This window comes from Pinus tabuliformis, chromosome 3_2 (genome assembly GCF_031772625.1).
Source record: "Pinus tabuliformis cultivar Carrire ecotype Pingquan chromosome 3_2, CPIR1, whole genome shotgun sequence".
NCBI classification, from domain to species: Eukaryota; Viridiplantae; Streptophyta; class Pinopsida; order Pinales; family Pinaceae; genus Pinus; species Pinus tabuliformis.
Genome location: NC_142302.1, coordinates 1,225,748,182 through 1,225,762,120, shown reverse-complemented (window position 1 = coordinate 1,225,762,120; position 13,939 = coordinate 1,225,748,182). Strand labels below are relative to the sequence as shown.

Here is a 13,939-nt window from a genome sequence, read left to right as displayed (position 1 = left end):
AAAGGAATCGTTGTAGGTTTATGAGAAGAAAGATCAGGATGTTGAAGAATTAAAGAAGACAATTGTTATCCTGAAGACTCTGCAAGAAGAACTCAAAAGAGTGAATGAAGTAGTGATTAATCAGCTAAATGAATGGGAAGGTCATTGTGAAAAACTAGAAGCTGAGATTGTTGCACCAAGAAATGATCTAGAAACAACCAACGATGACGTAAATCAATATTCAAAGTTTGATAAGTGTACCAAAACCCTAGATGGTATTCTTAACAATGAAAGATCCCCTCTTATCAAAATTGGTCTGGGCTATGAAGGAGAATTAAGCACTAAGAAAGCTGAAGACAGAATCAATCAGCTATGTTGAAGTAGTCAAAGGACCTAACAGAAATGCAGCCAAAGGAAATCAGCAACAACAAAGAAAATGAGCGAACAAGAATACAACTCAGCAGCAACAATAGAAAGTTCACAACAGCAATTCAAACAACCATAGAGAACAAGTGAAAAATCAGCACAGATTTTATCCCCCTCAAAGATGAAGTCATCAAAGACTCAGAAGCTTCCCTTCTCAAAGGCAAAGTACTCCCAAGTATCGGAGCTTTTTCTATGACCATTGTTTTTCTTGCAATATTTTTGGACAAAAGTCATAGATTGTAGACATTATGTAAGAAATCAGAATAATAGCAGCAAGAAAGCATATAAGATCTCAAGGAATGGTTATGTAAGCAGTAACTCTAGAGGTTATTATGCCTTCCGAAATTACAATTCTTGTGCCCCCTTCTTAGATCATGTTGAATGCTACATATGTAACAATTTTGGGCACAAGGCAAAAGATTGTAGAAGTAAGTTGTTAGCACTTTAAAGCAAACCAAACAAAAGGAACTGACTCAGACCAGGAAGGAGATATCAGACGCAAAGATCATTAACAGAAAACTAAGTTCAAAGGCATGGTAAACAAAGCAAGAATAGCAAGAGAAATGCGAGTTACTTTTGTGTGCTCGAAATACAAATGATCAGTAGTATATAGACAGTGGATGCTCTCATCATATGACAGGAGATAAAAGCATATTTCACTTTCTAAAAAAGGTCAAGGTGGCAACATTATTCTTGGAAATGATACCTCAGCTAAAGTAATAGGAAGAGGAAAAGTTGTTGAAGAATGTAACTAGTGTCGGTCTTCATAATTGTATTTGAATATATTTATCAAAAGAAAGAAAAAGAAATTGACTTATTAAAACATGGGTTTCATGCTTGGGTCAATTGCTTTTAAGTCAAAGCCTCCATTGAAGGCTTCTAGGGTTTATGTCAAGTGTCTTTGTCCATGTCACATTGTAAAAGACCCTTCTTGGGATTTAATTGTCAAAGAAGAAATTTATTTTATTGTAAAATAAGTCAATTAGACCTCCTCCGCCAAGTCGGCCTCAAACTGGACAAGTCGGCCTAAACTGGGCAGCAGAATCACTATATAAAGGCAGCAACTCAACTTCATTTGACACACTCACTCATCAAGTTCGTATTGCAACTTCTAGGCAAGAAAAAGTTGTGAAATTCAAGGGACAAGAAAGAAGAATCTAGCAAAGAAGAAGGAGGTCATCATCGTGATCAAGAAACCGAATTTTCTCTCTCCTATTCCACTCGTGCGAAGGTTTGGAGTGCTGCTAGGGGGCTGAAATTCTGCGGTTGCTGGGAAGCTGAAATTCTGAAGCTGTTGGTGAAGTTGAAGACAAAATTTTTGGATTGATGTTGGGTTGTAGTTATTGGACAAGAAGAGACTATTGAAGGTTGTTGTGTCTCATTGAAAGGTTGACTTGGTGGAGGAGGAAGGTTTGTTGGTCTAGGGTCTTGGTCTATCTCATTTGAATTACTGAAGAAAGAGTTCTTGACTAGGTTTTCCCCTATATAGGGGAAAACCTAATTACTGAAGATCAAGGACACCAAATGGTTGTGCGCCTACATTTGGTGTCTTTGATCTTCGTGTTTTGGTTTTGGTAATTGCTTGATGAACTAAGATAAAGGAAGAACATAAGAAAGATAATAATAACTCAAGAAAATCACAAGTAATTATCAACAAGAGAAAATCTTTTCACCTTTCCAATTTTCCAACATGGTATCCTGAAGATCTACTGAAGAAAAGGCAACCTAAAGATCTACTAAAGAAAAGGAGAGTGAACGAAGGTCATTAAGGAAAACGATTACATAAGAAGAAAAATCTACTATCTATAGGAACTATGTCAAACTCAATGACGGGAGAAAACAAACTAGAAGGAGCCTCCAACTACAAAACCTGGAAAAAGAGAATAGATCTCATCCTCGAAAAGAACGAAGGAATTAAGAACTATCAAGATGACGAAAGACGATATTATGCCATCCTTCTTTATGGCTGTTTAAATGTGTTGAATGGCTGTTTGTATGTGCTTATTTTTATTTCTACATTTTCCAGCATTCTGTAATTTTTTCCAGAATTTGTGTTTTCAGCAAAATTTATTTTCCAGTTGTTAAATGTATGGATATGGGAAAGGGCATTTAACTATTTTGGAGAAATAAGGTGAAACTGAAAACCAGGGTGGGAAATGATAAATTTTTACATGGTATCAGAGCTTGAATGCTGAAGTGCAGTTTGGGACAGCAAGGAAAAAAATTCCAGCAAGCTGATTTTTCACAAACAGCAGTTTTATCCTTACTACAGCAGTGCTATTTTTCAGTTTTAGGACAGCAGGATGTCATTGGGATTGAGGGTGGAGGATAGGTTGGATGGGCATTCCAATTACAGCGTTTGGAAGGAGAGAATGCAGAGCATCTTTGAGGAGGCAGAAGTCTGGGACATCATGGTGCATACCACACAAAACTCTGTTGTTGTGCCTACTAATGCTACTCAGTTGGTTGCTTATAATAGAAAGAACAACAAGGGTAAGAGACTGATTCTAGAAGAAGTCAAAGACCATTGCATTCCTCATGTGAGAAGAAAGAGAAATGCCCATGAGATGTGGACAGCATTGTCCAATCTCTACCAGAGTACCAATGAGAACCGAAATGGTCCTGAAGGAGAAGTTGAAGACCATTAAGATGGGCAATGATAGTGCAACTAGATATCTCACAAAGATTACTAATGTGAGAGATGAGTTGGCAGCAGTTGGAGAGGTCATTCCACCCACTGAGTTGGTGCGGATCGCAGTGAATGGTCTCCCCCGTTCATGGATGAACTTTGCTGATGGGGTTTGTGCACGTGAGACCCTTCCCACATGGGAGAGGTGTCGGGATGATTGCATTCAGACAGAGATCAGGAAAGGTCAACTTGGGACAGCCAAGCCAGTTGAGCAAGTTGAGGATGTAGCACTAGTGGCAGGAGGCAAGAAAGGCAAAGGGAAGAAGCAGGCTTCCACAAGCAATGGTGGGGGCAAAGGCAAAGGTAAAGGTAAACAGAGTAACACACAGAAGGACTATTCCAAGGTGAAGTGTTCAAATTGTCAAAAGGTGGGACACTATGCAGTTGTGTGTCCGGAGAAGAAGAAGAAGAAGGGAAGAACCAGAGCATGGCAGCTTCAGCAGAAGTTGAGGACTTTGCAGATCGTTTTCACCAGGAGTTTGCGTTCACTGTGTGTAAGTCCTCTAGTGCAGGATCACCTGCCACTCAGGTTCAGAGGGAGCATGTTTTTCCCTTGATTAGCGGAGCATCTTCGGGTATCTGGTATGTGGACGGTGGGGCTTCACGTCACATGACAGGAGTCCATGAGTACTTCTCAGAGCTTTCAGAGAGTGGCACTGATATAGAGGTAGTACTCGGTGATGACCGAGTTGTTAGAGCAGTCGGTGTGGGGACACTGACATTTCAGAGGGAGTCCAAACCTCCCTTGAAGGTGTCAGATGTTCTTTATGTGCCAGGGATGAGAAAGAACCTCATATCCATCTCAGCTTTGGAGGACAAAGGATATGAGGTACTGTTCAGGGGAGGACAAGTGTTGATGTATCTCAGGGCCACTCCAGCTGATTCAGCTAGAGTGTACGCCATGCAAAGGTGTACAAGTTTGCATTCCAGCCCCTTTTGGCATTGAGCAATAGTACCGACAGCAGAGCTAGTTTGGCATCGCAAGATGGGGCATATGTATCATGGAGCCTTGAGGACCTTACAGGAGATCACTACAGGTATGCCAGATTTCAATACTGATCACTTTGATACTTGCAGAGGATGTGCGATGGGCAAGTTTGCCAAATCCCCTTTTCCCAGCAGTGACAGCAGAGCGACTGGGATACTTGATTTGATTCATTCCGATGTGAGCGGTCGGATGTCTCATGTTTCCTTGAGTGGATCTGAGTACTATGTTTTATTCATTGATGATCACTCCAGGAGGACCTGGATTTATTTCTTGAAGACCAAGAGTGAGGTCTTCAAGCGGTTTCAGGAGTTCAAAGCTCTTGTGGAGACACAGACAGGTCGAAAGATCAAGTCCGAGGTCGAACAATGGGGGAGAGTACACCCTTGGAGAGTTTGTTGACTATTGTGCGGAGGCAGGCATTAGGAGGGAGTTCACTGTTCCTTACAACCCCCAACAGAACAGGGTTGCGGAGAAGAAGAACAGATCCATCGGATGCGCTGCCAAAGCCATGTTACATGATCAGGGGTTGCCATTGTTCTTGTGGGCAGAGGCCTGCAACACAGCTGTTTATTTGCAGAACAGGAGTTTGCATCGTGCCTTGGGGCACATGACTCCGGAGGAGGCTTTTTCTGGGAAGAAGCCTGATATTGGTCATCTTCGTATCTTTGGGTGCATTACATACTCCTACATACCCAAGGAGAAGAGGACCAAACTAGAGCCCAACACCAAAAAGGGTATCTTTGTGGGCTACAGTGAGACCTCAAAGGCCTTTCGGATTTACATTCCTGCACAGAGGAAAGTTATTGTCAGGCGAGATGTGAAGTTCGAGGAGGACAGGGCCTTTAGGACATCACAGGAGTTAGAGTATCTGGATCAGCCAGACCCTCAGCAGCGGTTGAGTCAGTCACAGGGATCCAGTGGGCAGGGATCAGGAGGATCCGAAGGTACATCTATGAGGATGTCAGGTCTGTCAGTGAGCAGTGGCTCACCGAGCCAGAGGGGTGGTGCTCCGGGCAGCATGCAGAGCAGTTCACTAGGGAGTCCACTGATGGACAATTCACACGGTACCTCAGCTTCTACAGGTTCAGGTGCAGGCAGGAGGATAGCAGACAGACAGTCAGGAGTTCAGGCTCCTGATGATGATGAGGAGGAGTTTCATTCTCCAAAGGGAGAAGTACGCTCAGGGAAAAGGAAGCCAAAGTGGCTTCAGGACACCTTGAGAGATGCCACATCTGTTGTTGAGCCTAAGAGGTCGGTCAAAGAGAGTAGACCACCTGAGAGGTTTTGTAGCTATATGAAAATGGCTACCAGCATCCTTGACTCTGAGCCTTCTAGCTATGAGGAGGCAGCTAGCCAGCAAGTCTAGAGAGGGGCCATGTAGGAGGAGTATTCTTCTATCATGAAGAATGATGTTTGGGAGGTGGTGCCGAGACCTAAGGGCAAATCCGTGGTTACTTCCAGATGGCTTTACAAGGTAAAGCATGCTGCAGATGGCAGCATTGAGAAATTCAAAGCGAGGTTTGTGGCTAGAGGGTTCTCCCAGGTAGAGGGAGTTGATTATGAGGATACCTTCGCTCCTGTGGCTCGATATACTTCAATCTGCTCCATTATATCGATAACAGCAGAGATGGGTTGGAAGATCCACCAGATGGATGTGAAGACTGCATTTCTCAATGGCTTCATACAGGAGGAGGTGTACATTGAGCAGCCACAGGGCTTTGAGGTGCATGGGAAGGAGTCTCATGTGTGCAGACTGAAGAAGGCCCTTTATGGCCTGAAGCAAGCTCCTAGAGCTTGGTACTCCAGGATAGATATGTACTTGCAGGGGATGGGTTTCACAAAGAGTGAGGCAGATCCGAACATTTACTATATTGTGGTAGGTGAAGAGCCTCTCGTTCTGGTGTTGTATGTGGATGACTTGGTCATTACAGGTGCAGAGAGACTCATAGAGCACAGCAAGAGAGATCTTGCGGCGGAGTTTGAGATAAAGGACATCGGCTTGATGCATTACTTTTTGGGTTTGGAGGTGTGGCAGGAGGAGGGGCATTTCTTCCTGGGGCAGGGGAAGTATATTGTGGACATCCTTGGCAGATTCCACATGGAGGATTGTAAACCCATGTCGACACCGATAATCACCAACTGGAAGAAGCTTCATGCTTCGGATTCCGAGTTGGTGGATCCCACATTGTACAGGCAGCTGATTGGTTCCTTGATGTATTTGGTCAACACTAGACCAGATATTTGTTTTGCAGTCAACACGATGAGTCAGTTTATGTGTGAGAATAGGAAGGTTCACTGGGTGGCTGCAAAACACATTTTGCGATACTTGCAGGGAACAGTGGATTATGGTCTGGACTACAAGCAGGGGGATGGAGTGAGATTGGCAGGTTATACTAATTCTGATTGGGCAGGTTGTGCTTCTGATAGGAAGAGCACTTCAAGGTGCTGTTTTGGGTTGGGTTCGGCAGTAGTGTCATGGTTCAGCCTGAAGCAGCAGTCAGTAGCATTGAGTTCAGTGGAAGCAGAGTATATGGCAGCCAGTCTAGCTAGCTGTGAGGCCATCTGGCTTCGCAAGATGTTGTTTGGCTTATTTGGTCAGCCGTTGAGACCTTCAATGATTTACTGTGATAATCAAAGTTGCATTAAACTCACAAAGAATCCAGTATTTCATGACAGGTCAAAGAAAATCGGGATCAAATATCATTTCATCAGAGACTGTGTTTAGAAGGGCGCTGTGAAGGTTGAGTATATTCCCACTGATGAGCAGGTTGCAGATATTCTTACCAAAGCCTTACCACGGGGCAAGCATGACTACTTCGGAGACAAGATGGGTGTGGTGAGAAACACCTTCCTCGGTACGAGGGAGTGTTGAAATTTAGTACCGGAGGACAAGTGATTCTGCTTTGATCTTTGCCCTAGGGAAAAGTGTCCAAAAGAATTTAATTTTTCTCCTAAAGTGACTTTATAATTTTTATAAAGTCAAATCTAATTTAAAAGTGACTTTAGTGATAAAGTTACTAAAGTCTAATTTTAAAGTGACTTTAATAAAGTCAATGTAAAATTAAAAAGGAAACCTGGAAAAGTGACTTTGGAAATAAATGACTAAGTGGGTCTTTATTAAAGTGGGGTGAATTAAAAAATAGAAAGTGAGATTTAAATGAGCATTTAATCTCAGCCCTAGATCTCAATCTATTTCAGCCATTGGATTTGGGGATTCCCCAAAAATCACTTAGGGTTAGATTAAAGGAGGGAAAGGAGGAAAAGGTCATTCATTCTTTCATGAGCAGATTGAGAGAAGGAGAGCAAGAGAGCAAGGGAGATTTTTGGACAGTGAGGAGGAGGCAATAGCTTGGCACACATTCCAAGGCAGCATTCCAGCAAGTCCGTACAGCTAAGTTAGCACATAGTGAAGGGCAGGTTTTGGGCACGATTTTCTAGAAAGGTCGTACAACAGTTTTGGCTCAAATTCCAAAGAGGCCGTACAGCAAGGTTGCACAGAAATCGAGGAGCAAAAAGTCTGAAAATTGCTGGCACGTTTTTCAAAGGAGGCAGTACAGCAAGTGGTTGTACCTTGGCACGCATTTCTAGGCAAAAATCTGTACATTGTACTACTGTTTTTTCTGCATAGAAATCGAAGAAACCGTACAACAGCATTTATGGCAGCTTGCACGCTTTTCTAGGCAAGCCATACAATAGCATTTAACGCTGAAATTTGGCACAAAAATCGAGGAGGCCGTACAGCATTATTGCTGTTCAATTTTGTTGTTTGCAAGTTTTTCCAGTTGGATGTGAGGCACGGAAAATGAGATAAGTTGTAAAAGTTTGCTCGTTGATTTTTGCTGAATATTTTCTCTCACTGTAAAACACATTTTCCAGAAATAAGGAGGAGCTTTCGAACTGGTTTTCCCCAAGAGTTGTAGGGGGTTTTTCCAGGGTCACCTTGACCAAAAATCACTGTGTTTAAATGTGTTGAATGGCTGTTTGTATGTGCTGATTTTTATTTCCGCATTTTCCAGCATTCTGTAATTTTTTCCAGAATTTGTGTTTTCAGTGAAATTTACTTTCCAGCTGTTAAATGTATGGATATGGGAAAGAGCATTTAACTACTTTGGAGAAATAAGGTGAAACTGAAAACCAGGGTGGGAAATGAGAAATTTTTACATCTCAGAGTAAGTAGGAGTTTCAGCGAAGCCATCAATGACCAGCAATGTTTAGTGGTGTTGCCATCAATGACAACAATCAAACTGCCAACATACTCAACAGAAATAGCCACCAAATAAAACACCAAGCAACATAAGTAGGAGTTTCAGCAAAGCCATCAATGACCAGCGATGTTTAGTGGTGTTGCCATCAATGACAACAATCAAACTGCCAACATACTCAACAGAAATAGCCACCAAATAAAACACCAAGCAACATAATTCAAAGAAGCAATTGTGTTTCCTATGTCTACTGATGGTTGTCTCATGATTGGACTATTGATATGTTTTCCTATCTATAGTAAATTGGATTTGTTGCCCATCCACTGACATGTTAAAATCTCCACTCCAGCAACATAGGTAAATTAATTTCTAATAACTTCCTTACCAGAAAACTTAATTTAGATTGAATTGTTCAGCTCATAGAATAAAATACACTTGTTAGAAATTTAACGCAACAAAAAAAAAAAAATCAATGAAAGCTAGAAGAAACCAATCTTCAAAATACACACAAAAATTTCTGCCTTTTAAGTATCAGCTTTCGATTAGATTACTCCAAGCTTACAAAGGCTCCCAAATTAAGAACATAGCCCACTGAGAAAACAAGAAAAAAATTACAGAGAAACATAGCTATTTTGGTGCACTGTGCAGCCTGTACGGCCTTGCCAAAGCCTACTGTAAAAACCCTCCCACTGTTGTTGGAATCTGTCATGGAAATTTGTACAGTTGCCCTTCTCTTTTGTTTGGTTGTATAGCCTTTTGCACCTACTATGTATGACCCCTTCAATTTCTGAGTGTTAGGATTATCTCCTTTGTTGTTGACACTATTTCCTCTTTTCTCCTTTGGACTTGCACAATGAATGAAAATTATTTCACTCTCTCACATGTGTTTTTCAAACGTTGAGTATCACTATTGCTATGTCTTTTCCTTCCACTCTCTTTCATTCATAACATTGAGTCGATGACCAAGTGTCCATAAGCCTAATCTCTCAAACAGATTGATGGTTGAGATTAAATCCCAATCAACGGTGGAGATTATATCTAAATCACTAATGTAAATACTTTACATTTTATCAGACTAATAAAAGAATATTCACTTTAATAATTAACTTTAATTAAAGTGAATTACATAATAGAAAGGACCTTCTTTGATGACTTCCACACCTCCAACACTATACCAATGCAAAAGTTCATATCTGATGCTACAAGCATCAATAATACACAGGTAAGTATAGGAGAAATTTGTTTTCCTATCATACAGATTTTCAACTAGCAACCACACATTCTTCATTTCTCCACAGTTCATATGATTAATAATGTCCCCAATGCCTTGCTTAGCTCTCATTCAAGTAAGATTTTTATGGTGCCACATACTTACACGGCAAATTATTTCCATTCTTCATAGAGTGTTATTTTCATATATAGGAGTCATCCCAATGATCATTGGGAGATTCATTGGATGGATCAAAGACACTCTTTATTTGTACCTTTTACCTTGTTTCAATTCAATTGAAGGTCGTCTCCCTCTTCTAGTAAAGTGTCGCATTTCTTGGGGTTGGTTATACCACTGAGAGTGCTTGAAAAAGGGTATCGTGTTCATATCGTTACAGCCGACAATCTCAGGAAAAAAAGGTTTCATCAGGCCTTCTCAATGCCCTATGTGTCTCAATCTCAAGAAAAAAGGTTTCATCAGGGCCTCTCTTCATTAGAGAGACTAAAAGGGGAGAAAAGGCAAAGGAGAGAATTCATTTTTCAAGTGTGGAGTTGGAGAAGAGGAGACTGAGATAGCTTCTACAAGAGGAGGTTCTCATTCTTCATGTGCAAGAGTTGAGGAAAGAAGAGCAAGGAGGGGAAGGCAAGGAGGCTGTGATAGCTGAGATAGCAGTTTGCTCAAGGAGAAACAACAGGCCCGAGTTCAAGGCTTGAAGAGAAGGCACATATCCCAAGGAAACTGGCCCGAGTTTTTAGGCTGAGATAACAGCATGCGGTTCGAGATATAGGCAGGTTTCCAGCATGAGTTTCCAGGCAGGAAAGGCAGTATTATCAGCCCAAAAAATGAGGAGATTCCTGAATCTGTCACTGCAAAATTTGAGCTGAGATTCCTCAAATGGCAGCACAAATTTCAGGGGGCATTTGTCAGACTGTCGCATGAATTTTCAGGAGGAATTGCTAAAGTCTGGCAGCGCTGAAATTGAGGGCTGAGTCTGATGTAGCCATAGGTGGCTCGAAATCTGAGGACATTAATTGCAGGTTCTGTGTCACAAATTTTGGTGTGCAGATGGTACAGTCAGTGGCATGAAATCTCAGATCTGGAAGTCTGATTTTCTGAGCAGAGAAGAGCAGACAGTGGCACAATCTTCTATGCAGTGATTGCTGAACCTGTGCACGAGTTTCCAGATCTGTGGCACATTTTCCTAGGAACCTGGCAGAGTTTTCAAGTACCCAAGTACCCAGTTGAAAACCGGTTTATTAGGTGGATCGGTCCGGTCACCAGTTCCAGTTTTGAATACTATGGTTTCCCCTTGTGTGTTTTTCCAAGGTCAAAGATTGACTAAAAATATCAATGTCGTAAATTGTGTGTGTATGCTTGTGTTGTCTATTATCAGCTGAAAGCAAAAATTGAAAGTACTGGTAGCCTAGCAGTGTTTTATTTGAATGCACACTCGTGTTTATATATCAACTACATTGAAATGGGTTGTGGACATTAAACAAGGATGAGCAAAACAAACTGAAAATGGAGGGGCTAAAGGGACCTAAAAAATTTCTACACATTGTTCGATACTAACATGGTAATTAAGATTCTATAGTGGCGTGTCCTCGTCCTCAGCTCACTAAGTCAATTTTGGGCCTTGTATTGGAATTCAACTCCTAGTAATGGCATAGCACCCAAGGTCAAGAATAAATACATTTTGTGCAATTTCACCAAGTCAACTTCTGGCCTTTACTTGGGCTACAACTCCTCATGTTCTTGAATGGCATGGGATCTCAGGTCTTGGAGTGAAAGTATACTCTTCATTGGTTACCTGTGTTGGTTCTAGGCCTTGTATCTTGGTTTCTACTTTCAACTCCTGTTCTGGAAAAATGTAGCACTCTAGCTTCCAAGAATGGGAGTTCCAAAAATGAAGACATGTTGCACAACTTTGTCAATTTAAATTCAAGCTGACATTGACTTGAATTTCCAGCGTCCCAGAATTAATTATGTGGCAGTTCGGATTCTGGAACAGGAGACCAGGAATGGAGGTGTTCACTCAATGACAACTACATTAACATTGGTAGAGATAAAAATCAATGGGATTTGGGAAAAGGTTGTGATTTTCATTATTTGTGGGCAGGTCCATGCCCTTTGATACAAAAGTATTGCTCTGAATTTCACCATTTGCGATGTGTTTAAACTTTAAAGAGTAATGCAGCTGACCTATTTCCAGATTAGTTTAGGGTATTTACTTTTAGTCAAGTCCATATGCTTTGGTCCGAGCAGCAGGGTCTGGCTTTAGAAAAGGCAAGGTTGACTTCATTCTCTTAAAAAAGATAAGGAAACCCTATTATTGAGACCAAGTTGACTCACTAGTCAGTAGAGAAAGACTCGGCCAGCGAATATAAGAATATTTCACACTTTTTCTAGCCTTTTTCTGTCATTTTGGTTGTTCTTGTCTGTTGAGAAGAGGGTTAATCTGCTGCTGACTGGTTCGGACTGCATTTGAACAACATTTTTTTTAAGCTTCTCCAAAATTTTAAATGATTTGGAATACAAAAACAAAGCCTGAATTTCCATACCAGAACATTACTGGGTGCTAGCTTTTTTCGCAAGGGTAACAGATATAACATCAAAGGAGCTTGGGAACGCAATATAAGCTAAGTATTGCCTGACTTTTGCCAAACCCTAGTCGTATGACTGCTAGGAATTCCACTATTTGTAATGTGTTTAAGGACTGCTGGCAGCAACGCTATTGTGAATATTCCTGATACGTTACAATTTATACAGGAGCGCTCCTCAAGAAACAATAAGGATAAAGTATAAGGCTAAATTTCCTAGGATGATCATGCAAACCCCACTTTTCCAGCTATAAAAAAATAGGAGAGAAAACATGGCGAAGAAAAAACTGTTAGGCAATGTATCTCCATTGTATAAAACAGGTATAATGATTTGAAACTGATAGAATAAAATTTATATGAATGCCCACTAAAGAAAACAATAATTAATAATAGAGCCTACCTAAATATTAGCAAAAACGATTTGATCAAAGGTCAAAACAGCTTTGACCAAATGCTTATCAAAGAATTTGTGATTGAGGCATGTAAAGGGTGTTTGAAATTTTAACTAGTGATAAGCAAAGAGCTTTTGAAACCCCATTTCCTTCCTTGCGTTAATGCCCTATTGATATGAAAACAAGCCCTGAAACCTTCACACAAGTTATTTTTACCCTGGAGTCCATGATCATCATCAATAACATAATTTCCAAAACATGGAGAATCCGCAAAATTTGAGCTTCGAAATTTTCCGACATAAAAAACACGCGGTCTTTACCAGATCGCTAAAAAGTCCAATGTCTTAAAAGAAGGAAGGATAGAATTAAAATACCCTCGTGAGAGTGGTTGTAATTGACGTAAGCATAACCGAGGGAGTTCCTGCTGATCTGATCTCTGCAGACGCGAATGGAAAGAACGGGGGCAATCTGATTGAAGATGTCGTAGAGCTGCCCTTCGGTGACGGTCGGATCCAGATCTCCCACATACAGAGAAGCGTTCGCTGCAACCGCCGCTGCCTGCTGCTGTTGCTGCTGAACGGGATTCGTCATCTGCGCCATGGCTTCAAATGAATGGACGAGAAAACCAATGAACTGTTAACAAAGGAGGAGAAGAAGAACAGCAACAGCAGAGGCGCAGACCAGGAAAGGAAGAGAGCTGCAACGTGTTTTTGGGTATTTATTTGAAGCCCTAATTTTTCCTGTCGAGGCTTACTAAATATGGAACCTGGACCTGCACAGTACACGCCCTGACACGTCCAAGTCTCAGGGGCGCTTTCCCTGAGGTTTTCGTTGCAGCTAAAAACAAGCGGCGGGAGGAGCTTACCGCACTTGCCCTCGGGTCACATGCAAGAAGACCAGACTAGGAATGTTTATCATATCTTCAACAACAACGATCGTGTTGACCAAAACTTGAAACCGACAATGATTTTCTCAACTCGATTCTTCTTTCATGTTTTATATATGTTATTATTTGTGTTTTTACTCCGTTTTCCTCTCAATAAATAACAACTTCCATTTGAAAAAATTGACCCAATGAGGTGAAAAAAAAATAATAAGTGGTATTTTTTTGGGTCGTCTAACGCCATTTGAAAAAATTGACGCATTGAGGTGAAAAAAAATAGTAAGTGGTATTTTTTTGGGAGTAGTTTAACGAGGTATAGGAATTGACGGGACAGTCAAAAGTGGTTGGAATTTGGGCAAAAAAATGTAGAGGCAGTGTTTGTGTTTTTGATGGTGGAAATGGATTTAGCACCATCAAAAACCTTAAGGACACCTAAATTTTTTAAGCTTAACAACTATAACTTAGATTTACAAAAATCCTTACTAGATTTTCTCTAAATATAACCGGAATTTCCATCACTGTCTGGCCAACTCCTCGGCCTCGTTAGACTACGCCTATTTTTTATCTTTT

General features: G+C 41.1%; 1 protein-coding gene across 2 annotated transcripts in view; it reads right to left on the bottom strand.

Moving 5' to 3' along the window:
- Nucleotides 1-13,388, bottom strand: part of LOC149185158 (polyadenylate-binding protein 2-like) — a 34,648-nt gene extending 21,260 nt beyond the window's left edge. For both annotated transcript variants that reach the window (XM_089417783.1, XM_089417784.1), the window contains exon 1: nt 12,861-13,388. In XM_089417783.1, the coding sequence (XP_089273909.1) occupies nt 12,861-13,086 (226 nt within the window). In that variant the 5' untranslated portion in view covers nt 13,087-13,388. The remainder of the gene's footprint in view (nt 1-12,860) is intronic.
- Nucleotides 13,389-13,939: the final 551 nt, after the last annotated feature.